At 53.5% G+C, this 23,462-nt stretch overlaps 1 protein-coding gene across 1 annotated transcript; it reads right to left on the reverse strand.

The window, feature by feature from the left end:
• Positions 1 to 13,177: 13,177 nt before the first annotated feature.
• Positions 13,178 to 22,175, reverse strand: MUC22 (mucin 22). Its single transcript, XM_048818396.2, has 4 exons — positions 22,098 to 22,175; positions 15,086 to 19,206; positions 14,724 to 14,815; positions 13,178 to 14,340 (listed from the first exon to the last, which is right to left on the reverse strand). Exons 2-4 carry the CDS (start codon positions 19,167 to 19,169, stop codon positions 14,266 to 14,268), a joined length of 4,251 nt encoding a protein of 1,416 aa, XP_048674353.2. The 5' UTR covers positions 19,170 to 19,206; positions 22,098 to 22,175; the 3' UTR covers positions 13,178 to 14,265.
• Between the last annotated feature and the right edge of the window lie 1,287 nt (positions 22,176 to 23,462).

The raw sequence follows: 23,462 nt of genomic DNA on the forward strand, positions 1-23,462 counted from the left end.
TAATTGTTCTCAGTTTTAATCCTTTAAGTGACTTAGATCAGGAAATGTGTGTGTGTGTTAATACATGGCTTGAAATGAACAGTCTCTGTTTAGTTACTATAAATAAAAATAAAAGGAGTACTTGTGGCACCTTAGAGACTAACCAATTTATTTGAGCATGAGCTTTCGTGAGCTACAGCTCACTTCATCAGATGTATACCGTGGAAACTGTATACATATACAAAAATATGACTTAAAAACAAGGTGAATCAAGTTACTGAGGGATTAGGTTACTGTCAGCGGTAGCTGCTTTCTTCATCAGATTAATTCTTTCTTTCTTGGTCAGTTTAATTCTTCCTTCCTTTTTGCATCACTCTCTGCCTTTTCCTTTGTGTTTGATTACAGGATAATTACATGTATATTACTTGTACACCTGGGCGTTTTTAAAGGATCCAAAAGGAATTAAACGTATTGATTTTCATGGAGAGTTGGGCCCCTAACTTTAGATTTGAAAGGCTCCGCTGTTAAACCCACGGGCAGGGAGGTAGGAACATAGGGTTAAGTTATAGGGTTATATAACTACAGATAAATGCGCGTGTGCGTGTGTGACTCAAACCAATTTGGATTGAAATGTTTTATTGGCATGGCAATGGGATAAGCAAACCGGGGCTGAGCCAGAGCCAGAGCCAGAGCGGGGAAGAGGGAGAAGATAGAGGCCCGCAAGTGGTGCAGCCTGTGATTAATATTTCTGAATGAATCACGAAGGCAGCTGGCTCTCGTCCTGTCCACGTGGCCAGAGGACAGCAAAGTTGATGCTGCTCACTTCTGCAATGGGATGCCTGGGCCCCACCCACGCCTACTCAGCCCGCTGACCTGGGGCTATTTTGGTCATGGGAGGGGCCTGTGCATGCCTGGATTTCAGAGACCTTGCTCTTTAAGGTACAGTGAGCAGGACGGTTGGGAGCCAGGTAGGGGAGAGGGCAGCCGAGCAGGGGGGAGAGTACAGGTGTGTGTGCACATGTGAGTTTGATGTGAAAGAGCCGTGAAACCAGCAGATGCTAATCTGTGCAGGAGAGTTAAACGGAGGGAATAGAAAACAAAACCCAGCCAAAAAATCCCTAATCCTAGACCAAACCCTTCTAGTTCCTTCTGTCTAACGGGGCATCAGCTCCCCTCTGCTTAGCCTCTGTCTCTAACAGGATTCCTCACTGTCCTCTTTTCATCTCACTGAGCTCTTGCCCTTCAGAGGAGGGAAATCTGGCAACGTGCCCCAAACTCCACTCTAGTATAAATGGGTGGGAGGGGAGTCACTCTGGATTTATATGGGGGTCACTCCAGTCAGAATCCAGCCCTGACTCTGTTGACATCAGCGGGATCACTCTGGATTGACACAGGGGTCACTGAGATCAGAATCCAGCCCCGACTCCAGTGACTTCACAGTCACTCCGGATTAGCAGCTCCGGTGCTGGGGGCAAGCTGACCCCATCAACTCTTTCCCTTGTGGGATTCGTTCCTGAGACTGCCCCAATGTCAGAAATATTCCCAGACTCCCTCCGGATCCAAAGCTAGATGATGGAGTAATGCCAACCCTTCCAGATCCCTGTCTTGATGATGGAGTCCGTAACACCAGTCTCCTGGCACCAGCTGCCATGATGAGGCAGTTTCTAAACTGATCCAAAAGCCAACAGAAAGGTTCCCATTCATTTCAGTGGGTTTTGGCTTTGGCCCTAAATGTGGTTAGGAGGTAGGGACTGGGGACTAATGATTAGATTATATATAAATATCTATTAGGTTATATAAAGTAGAGCTTTGGGATCCAATACTAAAATTTAGGGATTAGAATTTAGAAATTAAGGTGAGATCTTTACCCCGACTCCCCTCCATGCGTGGCTGGTACAAGGACCATAGCAACGGCCAGGTCCAGAGGGGGGAAGAACCCCCGATGCAGGGACTGCGGGTGATGGCCATAATGTCGCCTTCTGGGGATGCCCTCACTGGACCTGTTTTAGGGAGCTGAAAGGCTCAGGGCTAAGGCTGGGTGGGAGATTCCCAGCAGTGCTGCAGGCCAAAGAGCACCCTGGGGAGACTGGGTATTAGAGGTGAAAGATTAGGGATAAGTGTTACGGGATGAGAGATTAGAGAGTGTTTAGAGCTAGAAAAGTAGAAGGCTTTAAAGTAAAGGATTAGATGGGAGATATTATGGATCAGAGATTAAAAATGAGGGATTATATATTGAGTAGCAGGGATTAGAGATGGAAGATTAGAAGGATTAGAGACAGATAGTTGACATTATGGATTACAGATTAAACTAGGCAGTAGAGATTAGGGATTTGATTTGCACCATTTTAGAATCTGCCTTGGAATGTTCATTTTTGCACACCATCTTTCTCAGAGTGGTCTGGGTTTCTTTAGTGACGTCTCATCCCATTAAAATCCAAAAATGTTCCGTCAGTGTCACGTTTAAAGGCGTTGTTGTCTGTAATGATCCGATCACCCACTTTTTTGAGAAAAAGGGAGTGTGTTATGGTGACGTCTACAGGCCTCAACCAAGACTGGGGTCCCACTGTGCCGGGCGCTGTCCAGACACACAGGGAGAGACAGTCCCTGCCCCAGCTGAGATCAGGGCCCCATTGTGCCAGGCGCTGCCCAGATACAGAGAGAGACAGTCCCTGCCCCAAAGAGTTTACAGTCTAAAGAGACAGACTTATTCACCCCCCGTTTTATAAATGGAGGAACTGAGGCACAGAGATATAAATTGATGTGCCCAAAGTAACAAAGGGAGATTTCCCGATTCCCAGCCCACAGCCTTCACTGCCAAACAAGCCTCTGTAACGCTCCACTGGGTTAGCGTGTGAATGTCTCCCCCTATAGCTCACCCACCCATGAGAATTATTCTTTCAGCGCAAGTGTTAGGAGTAGTAAAGTGGTAACTGTGGGGTTACTCAGGTTACCCAGAGCATGATAGGATGGTCCATGCTCTACCCCCGCTTATGTCCTCTTTAGCTAGGGGGTGGTTCCCTCCCTTCTCCCCCGACAGTGATCCGAAAATGAATAAAGCAACACATTCCCAGACAGCTGCTGTCCTGTAACCAGCACGTTTCTTGTGCACCAAGCGGTTACTTTGCATCAGTGGTGCTATGGGTTGCAAGTTCGATCCTGGCTGCGTGTCTGTCCTTTGCGACAAAGATCATGCAATTTTCTTCCCTGCAAAGTCACCCGTGTCCTGTAGGCGGGTCCGATCCCCCATTTTCCAGTTCAGCCTTGCTCCCGGGGGGTTAACAGGAGCACCCAAGAAATGCCATGATGTGTCAGGTGCCGGCAAACTCTCCTGCGTAATCCTTTGTCCTCGGATAAATTCCTTTCCTTGGCATTCAGAGAGCTTTACAAACACTCATTCCCTTAAGAATCCTTACAGCTCCTTTGTGAAGTAGGTAAGGCCGATACCCGTTTCACAAAAGGAGAAGCTAAATAATAACATGCTTGACTTTAGCCAATACTTCCTACCCAGAACGGGAGAGAGAACCCGGGAGTCCTGGCTCCCAGCCCACCTGCTCTAATCTGCTAGATGACACTGCCCCTAATGTTTAACATTCTAAGCCATTGACTGGCATTCCTACAATTCCTGCAGTTGCTGCGTAGGTAAATGTCTCCATGCTTGACAAAAGTACGAGGCTGAGATTTTCATAGATGGCTAAGGGATTTAGACACATAATGCCCATTCATTTTCATTGCTCAGACCTAATTATTAATGTCTAATGTCTAAAGAGTTTAGATACACGAACCTGTTAATTTTAAATCAGCTAGCTCGAATTGCTAATCTCCAGGGTGTCTAGACCGGGGTTCTCAAACAGGGAGTCGGTACCCCTCGGGGGGTCATGAGGTTATTACTGGGGGGTCGCAAGCTTTCAGCTTCCACCCCAAACCCCGTCTTGCCTTGAGCATTTATAATGGTATTAAATATATTAAAAAGTGTTTTTAATTCATAAGGGGGGGGTCGCACTCAGAGGCTTGCTATGTGAAAGGGGTCATCAGTACAAAAGTTTGAGAATCACTGGTCTAGACACATCATCCTATTACTTTTAATCACTCATTCTTAATTGCTACTTTCTAATCACTAAAGGATTTAGACACATTATTGCCATAAACCTCTAATCTTATCATACCTAATATATAAACCCGACTCTCTAAGGGGTTTAGACACGTAACCATTCATTTCAATCCCTAATATCTAAGGGATTTGGACACATAACATCACTAATTTCACTCCCTAATATCTACCATTTTTGGATGCATAACACCCATTAATTTTAGTTCCTTGTGTCTAAGGGATTTGGACACATACTCTCACTAATTTTATTCACTCGTCCCTTGTCCCAGTTTTTAAGGACTCTAGACACATGACACGCATTCATTTCAATCCCAAATTTCTAATCCCTAATGTGTAACGGATTTAAACACATTTCACCCATTACTTTCAATCCCAATCGCTAAGGGATTTGGATGCATGACGCCCATTCATTTTACTCCCCAATCTGTAATCTCTAGTACATAAGGGCTTTAGACACCAAACTCTGATTGATCTGAATGGGAGGTGCGTGTCTTTAGATATGTTGACCCCCCCCATAACTGGAGAAATGAGTCTGTGTGGGGGGAGCTCAGAGTTGATTTCCCAAGTGCAGGGTCAGCAGGTCTCTGCATTGCCACTCACCCCTCTCTCTTTCCCCAGGGCTCCCCCTTCCTCCTCTCTCCTACGTCTCTAGTTCCTCATGAGCTCTCTAGCTCATTGCCAGAGTCAGTCGCCCTGTGTCTGCTGTGCAGAAAGTAGGTGGTTGGCTGGGTGCGTCTCCTCAGCAGGCATCCTGGGACCTGAAACAAGAAGGGGAGACATGGTTCTTTAATGGGGCCAGGGGCTAAGGAAATCAATGGAGTCGGGGCTGGGTTCTGATCACAGTGACCCCGGTGTGAATCTGGAGTGATCCCACTGATGTCAATGGAGTCGGGGACTGGACTTTGATCTCCATTGCAATCAATGGAGTCAGGGGCAGATTCTGATCTCAGTAACCCCAGTGCAAATTTGGAGTGGCTCCAAAGAAATTAGTGTATTTACATAGGTAAAACTAAAATCAGTATTCCACCCCTGGTCTATAAAGACAGTGATTATGGGCTATAATCTGTCCTTTATGCCAGCTATAATGCAATAAAATGTAATATCTCCATTAGAGTCAGTGGATTTTGGTGTAACTGAGATCAGAATCCAACTCTGACTCCATTGGCTGTGTAGGGGTTCCTCTGGATTTACCCCAGCATAATTTACATCAGAATCCAGCCCTGACTCCATAGACCTCAGTGGAGTCACTCCAGATTCACACCAGAGTCACTCAGATCAGAATCTTGGCTGCGGTGGCGTCCCTCTGGATTTACCTTAATCTAATTTACATCAGAACCCAGCCCTTAACAGTTGAATGACTGGGTGGGGATTATCATTTCCATATTGAACATTGCGGTAGCCCCTAGAAATCTCAGCCCCGTCAGGCCCCATTCATGCTAGGGGCTGTACAAACATACCCGGGGTGACAGTCTTTGCCCTGAAGACCTTACAGTGTGAATCCCACCCCCCATTGTAGCTCAGATACTCACAACGCACAGGAGGCAGAGCAGGACAAGGAGGACAAACACAGCAGCCAGACAGATGAGGATGATGGCCCAATATGGCAGACTGCTGGCGGCCAGGGCTGGGGAAAACAGAGAGAGAAATTTTGTATAGTGAAACCAGCAACAGTTGCTCTATAATCACTGCTCAGCAAAAGAAAAGGGAAGAAGTTGGTAAACTGTAAGTCACGGCACCTACTGGTGACTCACCCATTACAGGATAACAGTCTACAACTGCCAACTGCTGATGAAGTGGTTCCTTTAGCACAAATGGTAGCATGGGGCTGTACTGCTAGCAGGCCAAGGTTCAAATCCTACTCATGACAGGCGTGTATAGAAGCAGCTGCCCAGTTAAAAATGCAGGACTCAACCATTCTAGTCCTGCAGTAACATATACTGTGAAGTCTATTTTTGGACCCTTCCCCTAGGATGCCGGAGTCCTTCTTTTTAAAGATACTCTGCGGGCTGGCCAGGTGTTTCAAGATGTAGTTCAAAACCAACTTCTTTAAGCCCCGGCTTCTTTATCTCAGTTACTCCAGGATATACCCAGAGTAACGCTATTGACCTGCTGACGTGCTGACGTTACTCTGGATATACGGCAGAGTCGCTGAGCTAAGAATCTGGTCCTAACTCCATTGATGTCAATGGGCGTCACTCCGGATTTATAGCTGAGTCACTAAGATCAGAATCCAGCCCTGACTCCGTTGATGTCAATGGGGGTCACTCTGGTCCCATTGACTCCATGGAGCTGTGGCGGATTCACACCAGCTGTTTGACGAGGACACAGAGGATATTTTCACCTGTTGCCCCACCCGTGTCTGAGCTGAGCCGCTCCGGGAGGGCCCGGGAGGTGTGGGGGAGGCCGTGTCTGAGAGACGGGATGGGGCTCCACACCGCACCGTAGGGAGGGGAGCTGCGGTGGGAGGCTGTGCCCTCTCTCTGTCATGTCACCGTGCGCTTCCTAATTGTGCCCAGGCTGTCCCCGTACTGGTGCTGGGGGGAGCTGTGGTTCTGGGGGCTGGGGATGTGCTGGCATCAGAGGTGCTGGGAGCTGAGGGGGTCATGGTGGCAACTGCAGACATAGCGACGGCTCGAGTGGTGAGAGCCAGAGCAGTTGAAGTGGAGTCGGCAGGGGACGTGGCATCTCCAGTCGCTGTGCCCGGGGGAGAGGACATGGCATCTCCGGTCTCCGTGCCCGGGGGAGGGGACGTGGCATCTCCGGTCGCCGTGCCCGGGGGAGGGGACATGGCATCTCCGGTCGCCGTGCCCGGGGGAGGGGACATGGCATCTCCGGTCGCCGTGCCCGGGGGAGAGGACATGGCATCTCCGGTCTCCGTGCCTCGGGGAGGGGACGTGGCATCTCCGGTCGCCGTGCCCGGGGGAGGGGACGTGGCGGCTCCGGTCGCCATGCCCAGGGGAGGGGACGTGGCGGCTCCGGTCACAGTGAACAGGGAGGGGACGTGGCATCTCCGGTCGCCGTGCCCGGGGGAGGGGACGTGGCATCTCCGATCACCGTGCCCGGGGGATGGGACGTGGCATCTCCGGTCGCCATGCCCGGGGGAGGGGACGTGGCATCTCCGGTCGCCGTGCCCGGGGGAGGGGACGTGGCATCTCCGGTCGCCGTGCCCGGGGGACGGGACGTGGCATCTCTGGTCGCCGTGCCCGGGGGAGGGGACGTGGCATCTCCGGTCGCCGTGCCCGGGGGAGGGGACGTGGCATCTCCGGTCTCCGTGCCCGGGGGACGGGACGTGGCATCTCCGGTCGCCGTGCCTGGGGGAGGGGACGTGGCATCTCCGGTCTCCGTGCCCGGGGGAGGGGTCATGGCATCTCCGGTCGCCGTGCCCGGGGGAGGGGATGTGGCATCTCCGTTTGGGGGGGTCTCAGCAGCGGACATAACTCCTGGGATGTCTTCCTGGGAATGTGCTAGACAGGGAAGATAACGAGAGTGACTTGTGTAAATACAGCCCCCTCCTCCCTGCTGGCGTCCCCACCGGTGCACGCCCCTCCCCGCCACTGGGTCAGTGCCCTGCCGGCCCGGCTGGTCTCGGCTCTGCCCACTGGAGCTGTGTTTCCCCTTGTAGAAATACTGAAATCTGCCTGGGCTGGAGCACGGCTACCCGTACAGTGACTAGGCCACTCACCGCGGATGTGTGGAAAATTGTCGGGAGGGCTCGATCTTCCGTCTGAGCATCTGAAGCCCCCCTCCCCCTACGAGACCATGTTCTGGGTTCCCCCTTATGGCATCATCCCTTCATCTTAGCGTTACTGTCCAATGGTTAGAACAGCGGCGGGGTGGGTAGCCGGACTCCTGGGTTCTATTCTCTCCTGTGGGAAAGGAGTGGGGTCTAGTGGTTAGAGCAGGGGGGATTGGGAGTCAGGACTGGAGGGTTCTCTCCCAGCTCTGGGAGGGGAGTGGGATCTCGTGGGTAAGAGAAGGTGGGGCCAGGACTCAGGACTCCTGGGTTCTATCCCCAGCTCTGGGATGGGGGTGGGGCTGGTGGGTTAGAGCAGGGCTTGTGTGACTGTAGGCAGGACTCTCTGCCTATCTGTGACTCAATTTCTGTCTGTTGTAAGGGTTAACAGGGTTCTGCTGGGGGGCTGGGGCAAGCCCCACCGGCCAGGGGACAGTGCCCCCCGCTGAGCCCACTGCCCCACGCCCTGCAGTATGGCGCCACCTAGTGCCGCTCTGGAGCATTGGCACCAGCACTGACGGTGAGGGGAGGGCGCCCGTACCCTGCTCCCTGCAGCCGCCCATCTCCCCTCCCCACTCCCCTTCTTTCCTGTGTTCAGTATTGCATAGCTCCACTGTCCCGGCCTTGGGACCCTGGGGCCAGCCCCAGGTTCCCATAAGGGTTCTGGTCTAGATTTCACAGCCTATAGGGGAGAAAACAGGGGATGACTGACGGCTGCTGCGTCTTTCACTGGAGCTCAGAGCCAGGCCCGGAGCTGCCATGAATAGCAAGGCAGGTTCTCTGCCAGGGCTGCTGGCCTTGGCTACCCCCCCCCCCCCACTCCCACCCCGCCCCGGGTCTCCTCCCAGCCTGTGTCACCCCACATCGCCAAGGGATCCCTGACTCCTGCTCCGGAGCAGTCACGGCTGGGCCTATTATTAGTCTTGATTTGTATTATTATAGTCCCCCAGGAGCCCCCCTCACGGCCCAGGACCCCGGGGCGCTAGGTACTGTCCAAACACTGCACATAAGGACAGTTCCCTGCCCCCAACCGCTTCCTACACTGGGACACTAATTCTGGTCATAAATCCCTGGCGGTGTCCTGCTCTGTGAATCGTGCCTTGCACGGTTTCTGTGGTAATTGCGTGTATGGCTTTCCTGCCCTGGATGACGCTGTGTGATGATCTGTTTCTAAGTGTCTTGGAGATAAACAGCTAAACAGAGGGCTGGGTGAGATTGACAGTCCTGGTTTCCTCCTAGAAAGAATAAAGGCAGGGCTGGTTTAGGGCAGGCTGATCTTATCTTTAAGACAGTGGGACATAGGTGAGCCAGGTTTTAGTCCCAGTTCTGCCTGAGTGACCTCGGGGAAATCATGACATCACCCAAACAGAGATCAGGGACCCGTTGGGCCAGGCCCTGCCCAGACACACAGGGAGAGACAGTCCCTGCCCCGGTTGAGATCAAGGCCCCGTTGTGCCGGGCGCTGCCCAGACGCACAGCGAGAGACAGGCCCTGCCCCAGCTGAGATCAGGGCCCCGTTGTGCCAGGCGCTGCCCAGACACACAGGGAGAGACAGTCCCTGTCCCAGCTGAGATCAGGGCCCCGTTGTGCCGGGCGCTGCCCAGACACATAGTGAGAGTCTGGCCCTGCCCCAAAGATCTTACAAATTAAGTAGACCAGATATTTAATAATAATGGTAACAGACAAGGGAATTAATATTATCCCCATTTTACAGGTGGGGACAGACTCACAGAGAGATGCAGCAACTTGTCTGCCGTAAGTGCTCAGTATTAGCACAATGGGCTCCTGGTCCATGACTGGGGTTCCTCGGCTCTACCCAATAGGTGTCCTGCCTCTCACAGGCTGGGGAATTCCTCCCAGTGAGTCCAGCATGGAGCCCAGGGACCCGACTCCCTCCAGCACCATCTCATCTGCCAGCAGAGCCGTGATTTCCAGACTCTAAAAATCTGAGCTCCCTGAGTCAAGGAAAGGAAAGCAGTCGGGTCCCCACTACAGACGCCATGTTTCCTAAAGACCCTGCTCAAAACGAGCTGCCACTCAGAGCAGACTGTGTAGGTCTTCCCGTTATCATCCTCTCTCTCCCTTCTGGCAAGAGCAGAGAAATAACGAGCAATGCTGAGATTTAAATGATCCTCCTTGGCATCCAAATCAGCAACCATTCAGATGCATGGGGCAGTCCCCCGCCCCCCAGAGCGACGGGCTCAGGCTCTCTGCAAACTCAGTCAGACGTCGGTTACACTCCGGCGCGTTTTCAAGGTTATCTCCCCAGCTATAACAGCTGGAGACTTCCTTTGTGTCTGAACTGAAAGCTGAAGACCCTGGCCAGCAAACGAGAGAGGTTCTGAACTTTGGGACACGCTGCCTTCGAATGTAAACAAAACCCACCCTTACCTGGGAAGTGTAGAACTAAAATCAGCACCGGGATTAGCCTGAGCACAGCCTGGGGTGAGTCTCACCACCACTGCATGCTGAACACTGTACTTAGCCGAATGCTTCAAATCCTCAGGCATCTTCCAGGCACGTCCCGGTTGCAGGCGGTTTAAGTATTGTCCTGCCTCGACCTATAAGTCACCCCGTCATGGAGGGAGATGACAGTTTATTATAGGATGCAGTGATGTAGCATTTCAGGTTTGAGGGTGAGGACTGGAACAACTCCCTCTGGAGCAGTTTATTTTTGTCACGAAATGACGAGGTTGGAGCCTCTGATCATGGACTTTCTCTGGCCACGCGGGTGCTTAGCGCAGGACAGGTTAGGACGGGGACACGGGGGAGTAACGAGGATGAGACAATGAGGGTGAATGTGATGGATGGGATAAAGGTGGAATGTAAGGTCCCAGTCTCCTTTCATCTACCCCGGTGTTACTCCACCAAGGTGGTCTAGTGGGTGGGGGGTGAGGGGGCTGGGAGTTAAGACTCCTGGGTTCAATTTTCAGCTCTGGGAGGGGAGTGGGGGTTAGTGGTTCGACCAGGGGGGCTGGGGGCCAGAAATCCTGGGTTCTCTTCCCAGCTCCGGGAGGGGAGTGGGGTCTAGGGGTTACAGTAGTGGGGCTGGGAGTCAGGACTTCTGGGTTCTCTTCCCAGCTCTCGGGAGTGGTGGCTAGGTTGGGAGTCCTGGGTTCTATTGCTGAGTCTGTGAGGGGAGGTGGATAAATGGTGAGTGCTGTGATTGCAAATGCTTGTGTTCTGATTTGGCTCTGCTGCTGACTTGCCACTTCACCCCAGTGCTCTGGGCCTCGGTTTCCCCACCTGCAAAACCAAGATAACAACAACCACCCTCACCTCTCCCTGCGCTGAATTCCTATTTGTGAAGTGCTTTTGAGATTCCCTGCATGCAAGAGGCCACCAGCATGGGAAAGTCTTTGTTCGCAGAAGTCCTGGTGAACCTGTGGAACTCACTGCTACATGATTGCACTGAGGCCAAGCGCTTGGCAGGAGACAACAGTAAATGTGAACCTTGACACAGAGAATGAGAACAATTATGTGTGGCTACAAAAATACAAAAAATACATCATATAAAATGATAATAATGAATTAACACCCCAGCCGCTAGTTATTAGGGGTCAGGAGGAAACGTCTCCCTTATGAGCTGGTTATTCCACAAATTACCATGAGGGGGCATGTGGCGCCCCTTCCTCTTAAGCAACTGATGCTGGCGAGCTGTCCAAGAGGCGACTGGGCTACGGGGACCGTGGGTCTGATCCCATCTGGGGCTTGCTATGAAAGTCCCACCGGGCGCGAGACAACGAGGGAGCAAGTGATGCTCCGTCCCCTCCTCCCGGGTTCTCCGCCAATGGCTCCAGGACACACGGCGTGGCTACCACGCCCAGTGCAATGGCCAGTGCATCGCAGGCTACCACCTGTGTGTCTGCCCTCTCCCTCCTGCATGCTACCCCCCGGGTGTCCTCTTATTCTGAGATGCAAGGAGGACGGTTGTGTTACCTTTGCTGCAGGGAGGGGGTAGGGGTGGGGCTCAGCAGGGGGCTCGCTCTCCCCTGGCAGTCAGCGTTGACCCCAACGCCCCGGTGCAGCACTAGGGGGCGCTGTGCTGCAGGAAGTGGGGTGGGGATGGCCCAGCATGGGGCTCACTCTCCCCTGGCAGTCAGCGTTGACCCCAACGCCCCGGTGCAGCACTAGGGGGCGCTGTGCTGCAGGAAGTGGGGTGGGGATGGCCCAGCATGGGGCTCACTCTCCCCTGGCAGTCAGCGTTGACCCCAACGCCCCGGTGCAGCACTAGGGGGCGCTGTGCTGCAGGAAGTGGGGTGGGGATGGCCCAGCATGGGGCTCACTCTCCCCTGGCAGTCAGCGTTGACCCCAACGCCCCGGTGCAGCACTAGGGGGCGCTGTGCTGCAGGAAGTGGGGTGGGGATGGCCCAGCATGGGGCTCACTCTCCCCTGGCAGTCAGCGTTGACCCCAACGCCCCGGTGCAGCACTAGGGGGCGCTGTGCTGCCAGAAGCAGGGTGGGGCTCAGCAGGGGGCGCTCTGCCCTCACAGTTGGTGCTTATTGCAGTGTCCCAGTTCGGTGCTAGGGGGAGCTGTGCTGAAAGTGTGGGGGGTCCAGAGAAGGCACTTTGCCCTCACAGTCAGCGCTGACCCCAGTGCTCCATTGTGGCACTAGGGGGCGCTGACCTGCACGGAGCCAGCTCATTATGGGGTGCTCTTCCCTGGCAATCAGCGCTGAGCCCAACGCCCCCGTACAGCGCTAGGGGGCTCTGTGCTGCGTGGAGCAGGATCAGTAGGGGGCGCTCTCCCCCGGCAGTCAGTGCTAACCCCTCCCCCGCTACACATCACACAGAGTCAAGGCAGGAAAAGACACTTTGTCCCTTAACAGTTAATGATGCTGGCTCCTGCCAGGCACAGTCACTGGTTTAATTACAGGCCAGGTACTAACCGGAGGAACTTGCAAAGGGAACGGCACGCTTTTTATAACCCCTCTGTGATCTCAGCCAGTGCGGAAGCAGAAATCTGGATGGTTCGGTTGCATTCCTAAACAGAGAGTCCGGCTTCTGGAGGGAGTCACAAAGGAGCGATGCTTTAATCAGGACTCTGGGAATCGTTCCAAGACTGGCCATTCACAGCCGCTTGAGTTCGTTTTCTTTTCGCGCCTTGTGTGATTTTTAAACTCGGAAATAAACCAGGGAATGGAACCCAGGTATCCTGGCTCCTAGGCCCTAGCGGCTCTAACCACTAGCCCCCACTCCCCTCCCAGAGCTGGGGATAGAACCCAGGAGTCCTGGCTCCCAGCCCTCCTCGTCTAACCACTAGCCCCCACTCCCCTCCCAGAGCTGGGGATAGAACCCAGGAGTCCTGGCTCCCAGCCCTCCTCGTCTAACCACTAGCCCCCACTCCCCTCCCAGAGCTGGGGATAGAACCCAGGAGTCCTGGCTCCCAGCCCCTCCTGCTCTAACCACTAGCCCTCATTCTGGCCAGCCTTGTTCCCAGTGTCTATGCAAATGCACTGAAAACCCTGGAGCTGCTTCTGGGCTTCCAGCCGGTCTCATTCCAACCTAATACCGCAGAGCTCGCTTCAGGGGTTCTCAGAGGCTCCCTTCTTCTAGTGGGCAGAAGTGGGCATAAAACTCATACCCTGACGTCTAACGCCTTTAGCCTTAAACCTTGGCAGCCCAGAGGAAACCTCTTTCTTATAAGCGTTAGGAGAACAGAGAGACGAGGGTTTTTGGGTGCTGTGATGATTTGTATTATGCAAGAAGCAGCCAGCTAACAGAACCATAGTTCCCTAGGGGAACTGGTAAGGAAAGAACGTCTTCTTATTGATTATTTACAACGACGGGGTTCAGCTCAAAAGTTTGACAAACTGTCATGAAGCCCGCGTGCCTACTGCTGAATTGTGGCTGCTTCTGGGGTGGGACAGCTGGGTAACACCCACACAGTGAGGCGGCACGGGGCTTGCTCGCCCGGTTCTTAACTGCAGCCACCTCTGGGGTGGGTTCGTGGAAGCCAATTAACAGCCACAAAGCAATGCTGCACATCAGGTATAGGACTCGCTGCACTGATAGTCTGCTCTGGCAGATGCAGGATGCAGTACTGGGCTAGAGGGGGCCCGTTGTTCCAATCCAATGAAGGATGAACCCATCAGTCCGCTCCCATATATGCGCCAGAGGTGGCATTAGCTGGGCTGTTAATCTAAACTGGCAAGGGCAGATGATGGGACCCCAGATTAAATGGACCATTACTCCGATTCTGTATGGACCAGAGGTGGCATTTGAGATTAGATAGACCGGTCCCATATACTTTCCAATCTCCTTCGTCTTCCCAAGGACAGTGCCCTCTGGAAACTGATTACCTCCACTATTAAAGAGGGAAGCGTCTAGATGAGTGTCTTCCTCATACTCCATTGCAGCCTATATGGGCATCTCACCCCGAGTCTGCCTCCCTCCCGAGGTGGCACACTGGGGATCTGGGGGTACCCACCACAGAGAAGGACCTCAAGGGAATGAACTTGCCACTGACTCCGTTAAGGTGGCAGAGCTGATGGTAATGACCTTCACATAGCAGACGACCTGGAAGAGACACAAGGATGTCAGTGGTACAGCCTGGGTAATCAAGACTAGACTCCACCTCCCTCCCAGAGCTGGGGATAGAACCCAGGAGTCCTGACTCCCAGCCCCTCCCCCCCCCACACACACTCTAACCACTAGACCTCACTCCCTTCCCAGTCCAGAGCTGGAGAGAGAACCCAGGAGTCTTGACACCCAGCGCCCCTGCTCTAACCACTAGACCCCACTCCCCTCTCAGAGCTGGGGATACAACCCAGGAGTCCTGAGTCAGCAGTAAGCATGGGAGCTGGGGTAGGGAAAGGGGCTCAGACAGGGCATTCCCCAGATCCAGACACTGAGGGCCAGGTTGGCTTCCAAGGCATCAAGTGGCCCCGCGTGGCCCTTACCGCGACAATCCCGGTGAGCAGGCCCACGGTGACGAAGAGACAGAGCAAGCTGATGAGCCCCATGGACCGGTATGGCCAGGGGGTCTGGGGCGCTGCAGAAGGAGACAGCAGAATGGGTGAGAGGTTCCTTCCCCAGATGGGTGGAAGCCGAGGTATCAGCGCCCTGGCCAGGGGCTGGGCTGCCCTTGGGCTCATGCGTGGCTTCCCCGCCCAGCTAAATCCCTACAGTGATGCCCGCCACCATAGCAACAGGGTATCTCCCAGGAGACAGTAGCTATCATGGCACTGGGGCAGGGAGGCAATTGATTTCCCTCCCTCTCTCCCCCTAGGGCAGCCGGCTTGTGGGCTTTGCGGCTACTTACCGGGGGTGGTGGACTCTGCAGGGGCGCTGGTGACTCCTGGGCCGACACGGTCATCTCCAGGGGCGGTGGCCCCTCCCAGGCCATTGGTGGAGGTGTCTCCGAGGACCGTGGGGGTGTCTCCATGGGCGACTCCAGGAACTGTGGTATCTACAGGGGCAGTGGTGATGGCGGTGTCTTCAGGCGTGTCAGCAGAGACATTGTCATATCCAGGGGCATCAGTGTCTCCAGATATGGTCATGGTGGTGATGTTTCCAGGGTCAGTGGGGGTGGTGATGACTCTAGGAACCGCAGAGTCTCCGGACTCAGCGGAGGTGGTAGCATCTCCAGAGTCTGTGCTGTCTCGAGGGGTGGCCATGGTGGGGGTGGTGTCTCCAGGGACCGCTGCATCTCCAGCGGTGGTGGTTACGGAGGTGGCATCTCCAGGGGCAGCAGTGGTGGTGTCTCCAGGGACTGCAGCGTCTCCAGGGGCAGCGGTGACGGTGTCTCCAGGGGCAGTGTTGGTGGTGATGATGGGGTCTCCAGAGACTGCCGCATCTTCAGCAGTGGCAGTGACGGTGATGGCGTCTCCAGGGGCAGTTGCATCTCCAGGGGTGGCGGTGGTGTCTCCAGGGACTGCCGCATCTCCAGGGGTGACGGTGGTGGTGCCTCCAGGGACTGCAGTGTCTCCCGGGGTTGTGGTGTCTCCAGGGATTGCCGCATCTCCAGGGGCGAGAGTGGTGGTGGTGTCTCCAGGGACTGCCGCATCTCCAAGGGCAGCGGTGATGGTGATGGTGACGGTGTCTCCAGGGGCAGTGTTGGTGGTGATGATGGGGTCTCCAGAGACTGCCGCATCTTCAGCAGTGGCAGTGACGGTGATGGCGTCTCCAGGGGCAGTTGCATCTCCAGGGGTGGCGGTGGTGTCTCCAGGGACTGCCGCATCTCCAGGGGTGACGGTGGTGGTGGTGTCTCCAGGGATTGCCGCATCTCCAGGGGCAGCAGTGATGGTGATGGTGATGATGTCTCCAGGGGCAGCGGTGACGGTGTCTCCAGGGGCAGTGTTGGTGGTGATGATGGAGTCTCCAGAGACTGCCGCATCTTCAGCAGTGGCGGTGATGGTGTCTCTAGGGACTGCCGCATCTCCAGGGGTGGCGGTGGTGGTGGTGTCCCCAGGGTGTATGGTGTCTCCAGGGGCGGTGGTGTCTCCAGGGGAAGCAGTAGTGGCAGTGGTATCTCCAGGGTGTGTGGTGCCTCCACGGGTGGTGGTTGTGGTTTCTCCAGGGACTTTGAAGTCTTCAGGGACTTCGGCATCTCCAGGGGTGGCAGTGGTGGTATCTCCAGAGACTGTAGCATCTCTGGGGGCAGTGCTGGGGGCAGTGATGGGGTTTCTAGGGACGGTAGCATCTCCAGGGTTCGTGGTGTTGATCGTGACGTCTCCAGGGACTATGCTGTCTTCAGGGGTGATGGTGTCTCGAGGGGCAGTGGTGTCTCCAGAAGTGGTGGTGTCCTCGGGGGTGGCAATGGAGGTGTTGGCGTCTCCAGGGGCAGCAGTATCGGTGTCTCCAGAGGCGGTGGTGTCCTCGGCGGTGTCAATGGAGGTGTTGGCGTCTCCAGAGGCGGTGGTGTCCTCGGGGGTGTCAATGGAGGTGTTGGCGTCTCCAGGGGCAGCAGTATCGGTGTCTCCAGAGGCGGTGGTGTCCTCGGGGGTGGCAATGGAGGTGTTGGTGTCTCCAGAGGCGGTGGTGTCCTCGGCGGTGTCAATGGAGGTGTTGGCGTCTCCAGAGGCGGTGGTGTCCTCGGGGGTGGCAATGGAGGTGTTGGTGTCTCCAGAGGCAGTGGTGTCCTCGGGGGTGTCAATGGAGGTGTTGGCGTCTCCAGGGGCAGCAGTATTGGTGTCTCCAGAGGCGGTGGTGTCCTCGGGGGTGGCAATGGAGGTGTTGGTGTCTCCAGAGGCGGTGGTGTCCTCGGGGGTGGCAACGGAGGTGTTGGCGTCGCCAGGGGCAGAGGCAGTGATGTCCTTGTCTCCAGGGGCAGCAGTATCGGTGTCTCCAGAGGCGGTGGTGTCCTCAGGGGTGGCAATGGAGGTGTTGGCGTCTCCAGAGGCGGTGGTGTCCTCGGGGGTGTCAATGGAGGTGTTGGCGTCTCCAGAGGCGGTGGTGTCCTCGGGGGTGTCAATGGAGGTGTTGGCGTCTCCAGAGGCGGTGGTGTCCTCGGGGGTGGCAATGGAGGTGTTGGTGTCTCCAGAGGCGGTGGTGTCCTCGGGGGTGTCAATGGAGGTGTTGGCGTCTCCAGAGGCGGTGGTGTCCTCGGGAGTGGCAATGGAGGTGTTGGTGTCTCCAGAGGCGGTGGTGTCCTCGGGGGTGTCAATGGAGGTGTTGGTGTCTCCAGGGGCAGCAGTATCGGTGTCTCCAGAGGCGGTGGTGTCCTCGGGGGTGGCAATGGAGGTGTTGGCGTCTCCAGAGGCGGTGGTGTCCTCGGGGGTGGCAATGGAGGTGTTGGCGTCACCAGGGGCAGAGGCAGGGACGTCCGCGTCTCCAGGGGCAGCAGTATCGGTGTCTCCAGAGGCGGTGGTGTCCTCGGGGGTGGCAATGGAGGTGTTGGCATCGCCAGGGGCGGTGGTGTCCTCGGGGGTGGCAACGGAGGTGTTGGCGTCTCCAGGGGCAGAGGCAGGGACGTCCGCGTCTCCAGGGGTACGGGTGTAGGTGCAAGTGTCTCCAGGGGCAGTGGTGTTTCCTGAAGCATCGGAAATGTCTCCAGGGGCATTGGTGGCATCTCTGGGGGCATTAGCGGCATCTCCAGGGCAGGCAGCGATGGTGTCGGCGTCTCCTCCAGGAACGGTGATGTTGTCTCCAAGGGTGGCGGAAGCAACGGTGTCTCTCGAGATACAGGTGACAGCCATGGTGTCTCCGGTGCCGGTGGCCTCTCCAGGGGCTGTGGTGGTCTCTCTGGAAACAGTGAGGCTCCCTTGAGTGCCCTCAGCTGCTGAGGCAGTGCCCCGGCCTGGGGTCTCTGTGCCCCCAAAGGGAGTGGTCCGACCATGGGTCGTGCTGGCCTCAGGGCTGATGGCCACAGCGGAGGTGGTGGTCTTCCTGGGGATGCTGCTGTCCCTAGGGGTGCCAGGCTGCCCCAGAGGACTGGGCTGGCTGGGAGCAGTTGGCTTGGCCAGGGTATTGCTGCTCCAAAAGAGGTCAGCCATACAAGGGGTTGCTGTCTGAATAAGGATGCTGGTCTCACTGGGGACAGTGGTCTCACTAGAGATAACCGTCCCTCCAGGCGTAGGGGTGGCCTCAGAGGGAGAGGTGACGGTGTCTCCAGGAGCTGCAGCACTGGTGAGGTCTCCAGTGATGGTGTCCCTCAGAGCGGCGGTGACATCTCCAGGGGCAGCGTCTCTGGGGCCGGGGCTGGTGTCTCCGGGGACAGTGACATTATCACCTCCAGGGGCAACAGTGGCATCTCCGGGGGTGATGGTGGAATCTTCAGGAGCAACGGTGACATCTCCAGAGGCGATGGCTATGTCTCCGGGGGCGATGGCTGTGTCTCCGGGGATGACAGCGGCATCTCCAGGGGTGACGGTGGCATCTCCAGGGGCAATGGTTGTGTCTCCGGGGTCGACGGCTGTGACTCTGTTGTTGGGAGTGGCACCATCGTCTCCAGGGATGGGACTGATGCTTCCGTTGGTGCTGGAGCTGTCATCGTCTCCGGGGGCAACGGTGGCATCTCCATCTCCGAGGACAGGGCTGATGTGTCCGTCTCCAGAGGCAGAGTCATCGTCTCCAGGGATGGAGCTGATGCGTCCGTCGGTGCTGGCGCTGTCATCATCTCCGGGGGTGACGGTGATGGTGACATTGTCTTCAGTGGCACTGGAAGCATCATTGTCTTCAGGTTGGAGCATGGCAGCGTCTGCATCTCCAGGTATGATTGTACCATCCCCAGGAGCTGTAGGGTCCCCATGGGAGGTGGTCTCCCTGGGCTTAGCAGTGGGGTCCCCGAGGTCGGTGGTCCCATCAGCCGTAGCGCCATCCCCAAAGCTCACTGCCCCGTTCACACCATGAGGAAGGCTGTCTCTCCCAGCATGGACGTACCTCCCCAATCTACCAGCTGCGTCCATGGTCCTGTGAGTCAGACCTTGCTCAGCAGCGATGGGACTGCAGTGGAACAATAACAAAATGCAGAAGAAGTCAGGTCATGGTGGGAAACATTCTTGTACCATATCCCAGCCTTGGGCACTGGTTAGTCCTGCCAGCGTTGGGGTTGGCCTCAGCTCGAGAGCTGGTTAGGAAACATAAAAAGAAAAGGAGGACTTGTGGCACCTTAGAGACTAACCAATTTATTTGAGTATGAGCTTTCATGAGCTACAGCTGTGCTCACGAAAGCTCATACTCAAATAAATTGGTTAGTCTCTAAGGTGCCACAAGTCCTCCTTTTCTTTTTGCGAATACAGACTAACACGGCTGTTACTCTGAAACCTGTCTTAGGAAACATACCCACTTTTCGGCACAAATTCAAATACCAAAATATTACAGTTTTGGGGCCAAAATCTTTCAGTTTTCAGAAGTTTGGTATTTTTGGTGAAAAATCTGAACTCTGCAGAAAAAAAGACACTTTTGGCCAAAAAAATCTATTCATTTAATCGAAAACTCCGTTTTCAAAACTTTGCCTCAGCGGAGCACTAATAATTGCTAAAAGACTCGAGCTTCAAAAATGGAAATCCACAAAGCAACCAGCAGTTACAAATCGGAGCATAGACATCTTGAGCTTAACCACCACGGAAAGAACTGTAACAGAAACATCCAAGAAAAGTCTCAAACCATTCATATTGTATTGAATCAACCGTTTCAAATACAGTGAAAGTTAGGCAGCAAACAGTTAACACATTAGGAGAAGTTTAGGTAAAGTTTGTTTGCGTTTGTTTACACATGTATCTATAAAAAATGTAACAAAAGTTAAAACTCAATTTTCTATTTAAAAAACAGTTCAGCTGGAAAATTTGTGACCAGGAATTGAATTAACATGCGCCTAACTTCTAGGGTTAGGAAACAAATAAAAATAAAAAATGACTTTCATTGCCATTTTGATGTCTTGAATTTGTCCCTGAAAAAGTTTCAACATGGACCAGTTTTTCCTTTGAGTACATTATTAAATGGTTTCAGAATAGGCCATTTTTTCAGCTGATCACCGGTTTTAAAAGGGCTCTTACGGATAGCTGATGACTGATGCTGTTTTCTTTCAAATTTTTCGAGAAAACGTTTTTGGTTTTTTAAAAAAAAAAAGAATTTTGTCCTAGTGAAAAACAAAGTGTCGAAGATTTTGTGCGAAAAATTTTGTTTACAAAAGGAGCACTCTTTAGATCACAAAAAGATCTTTTTAAATGAAATATTTCGACTGGTCCTACTCATTTCAAACCACCAATAATGAAGAGTTGTAGGAACGTATGAAGGGCAAAATGCCTGTGTCATACAGAACTCTGCATAGAGCTGTGTAGCTCTTTCTCGCTGATTCAGCCTGGTATCAGACCAGGGGCATTCTATTATTTATCAATTCATTACCTCCCAGCAGGAATATAACAACAGGATTGGAAGGACTCTCTCTGGCAGAGGGAAATCTAGGGGCACTGGCAGAGTAGCCCAGCAAGAAAAAATAAATAAAAGCCCAGGAACAGACAATTCCAGTAAATGGGAGGAGATTTATGTTATTTAAATTAGCAATAATGGTGAATCCCAGAAAAGGGGAAAGTTTCGCCCCATAACAGTGTGTCTTAAGAGCAGGTGCACATACGCAGACACAGAGAGAAAGAGTTGGATTATATACTCTGATTTTTTATTTTAAATAATAAGGAAGTGCCCAGACACTACAGTGATACATAGATAGATAGAGAGATAGAGAGATGGGGTGTATGGGGATAGATAGATTGATAGATAGAGAGAGAGAGAGATGGATGGTGTATGGGGATGGATAGATGGGGTGTGGGGGGATAGCTACCTAGCTAGCTAGTTAGATAGATAGATGGATGGGGTGTATGGGGATAGATAGATGGGGCGTGGGGGATAGATAGATAGATAGATAGATAGATAGATAGATAGATAGATAGATAGATAGATAGATAGATAGATAGATAGGGGGTATATGGGGATAGATAGATGGGGCGTGGGGGGTAGATAGATAGATAGATAGATAGATAGATAGATAGATAGATAGATAGATAGATAGAAAGGGGGTATATGGGGATAGATAGATGGGGCGTGGGGGGTAGATAGATAGATAGATAGATAGATAGATAGATAGATAGATAGATAGAAAGGGGGTATATGGGGATAGATAGATGGGGCTTGGGGGGTAGATAGATAGATAGATAGAAAGGGGGTGTATGGGGATAGATAGATGGGGTATAGGGGGTAGATAGATAGATAGATAGATAGATAGATAGATAGATAGATAGATAGATGGTGTATGGGGATAGATAGATGGCGTGTGGGGGGGTAGCTACCTAGCTAGCTAGTTAGATAGATAGATGGATGGTGTATGGGGATAGATAGATGGGGCGTGGGGGGTAGATAGATAGATAGATAGATAGATAGATAGAAAGAAAGAAAGGGGGTGTATGGGGATAGATAGATAGATAGATAGATAGATAGATAGATAGATAGATAGATAGATAGATAGATAGATAGAATCTAAGTGGAATGAAAAGATGGAAAGCTAGCTAACTAGCTTGATTAAATCAGGATCCAGGGGGAATGGACAGACAGACACAAGTATATTAGGATCCAGGGGGAGGTGGGGTTAGACAGACAGACAGACCAGAGTATATTAGGATCTAGGAGGACAGACAACCAGACAAAGTATATTCAGATCCAGGGGAGATCAGACAGACAACAGTATATTTGGATCCAGGGTGATTAGACAGACAGACAGGAGTCTAGCAGGGCCTAGAGGACTTGGACAGACAAATGGATAGGAACAGAGGGGGGATACATAGAGGGGGGATACATAGATGGAGGGACAGTGACAGATAACATTAAGATCTGGCGATAGATACTTTCCGTTTCCCTCTGGCGTTCAGTCCAGCGGAGCTGGGGAAGTAGGGCAGTCTCTGGGCTGTGTCACTAGGAGCTAGTCGATGGTGCCTGCCTCGTTACTTTTTAAATCAAACTTGCTCGTCAGGGGGACGTTAAACCAATTATCTCCAGGATCCTGCTTTTTGTCCCAATGTCCCTGTCAAGGACGGAAGAAATAACCCTCTCCTTTTTGGAGCGAATGATATTGGGGATGGGGCCAGCTGAAGTGACAGCCAGCCCTGGGGGCTGTCGGTACCTGGCAAGGAGAGGGAGTAGGTTGTAGGGGTGGGGGCTCTATCCCTGTTCTGAAATGGGAGTGGGGTCTACTGGTTATAGCTGGGGGGGTGCTCGGGAGCTGTGGATGGCTGGATGGAGGGACTGAGCTATGGTAGATGGATGGAGGGAGCTATGGCTAGAGGGATGAATGGATGGAAGAACAATGGTCGATGGATGGAGGGAACTAGGGATGGATGGATTGATAGAGGAATGGATGGATAGAGGGAGGAGCTATGGGTAGATGGATGGAGGGAGCTATGGATAAAGGGAGCTGTGGCGTGGATAGATAGACAGAGGGCGCTCTGGCTGGATGGCTGGAGCTGTGATTCATGGCAGATTTAATGGTGTTGCCCCAGACAGAGCAAGAGCAGAATCCGCCTGTCTACACAAACTCCGACGAATGGCATCCCCCCGACAGCCCTGCAGGGGAGCAATTCGACACCCTTCTCCCTGTTCACAGGTGGGGAAAGCAAGAGCGGCTGCCCCAGATCCGGCTGGATCCCTGGCCTCTGCACACCAATGGGCAGCTTTCTATTGAGTTCCCTGGGCTCTGGGTCAGGGCCAGTCCTTCCAGACACTTAGCACAGGGGACTCAGTGTCTCTCGAAGGTGCAGGACCATCAGGAGAATTGGACTGTGTGGCTCGCTGTACTTTTTGCCTGCTGCTGACTCCTGGAGAGAGAACGACTTGACTAAAGATTTTATAGGATGGAGGAAAATTTGGCCACGCCACACAGGTGTGTCCCTGCTAAAAATTGATACACTGGGGTAGTTACACATAAACCAACCAGGTGATGCTGGAAGGCGAGCAAAATGTCCCCAACGAAGCAAACAAATTAAAATGCCGTTTCCCTCCCTGATGGGGTGGAAACCTGCCTGAGACATGAAGGCAGAATAAGCTGGTGCTTGTCTGGTGGCTCTTTATAGTTTCAGGTTTGAATCGATGCTTTTTCTGTCATCTCATTGCAGAAATGCAGCTGTCTCTGGGGTGTGGCGCTGCTTAACAGCCACACTACACAGCGATCACTCGCCCACTGCCAAGAGGCAGCCACCTCTGGGGTAGGACGCAGC

Source organism: Caretta caretta, chromosome 14 (assembly GCF_965140235.1).
Source record: "Caretta caretta isolate rCarCar2 chromosome 14, rCarCar1.hap1, whole genome shotgun sequence".
Taxonomy (NCBI): Eukaryota; Metazoa; Chordata; order Testudines; family Cheloniidae; genus Caretta; species Caretta caretta.

Bases quoted from the DNA above. Each gene is read 5' to 3' on its own strand.
- MUC22 (XM_048818396.2), bottom strand. From the start codon at position 19,169: ATGGACGCAGCTGGTAGATTGGGGAGGTACGTCCATGCTGGGAGAGAC. The intron at 14,816-15,085 runs GTAAGTAGCCGC...CTCCTTCTGCAG, and splicing joins TGCAGAGTCCACCACCCCCG to CGCCCCAGACCCCCTGGCCA. The intron at 14,341-14,723 runs GTAAGGGCCACG...TGTCTCTTCCAG, and splicing joins TGCTCACCGGGATTGTCGCG to GTCGTCTGCTATGTGAAGGT.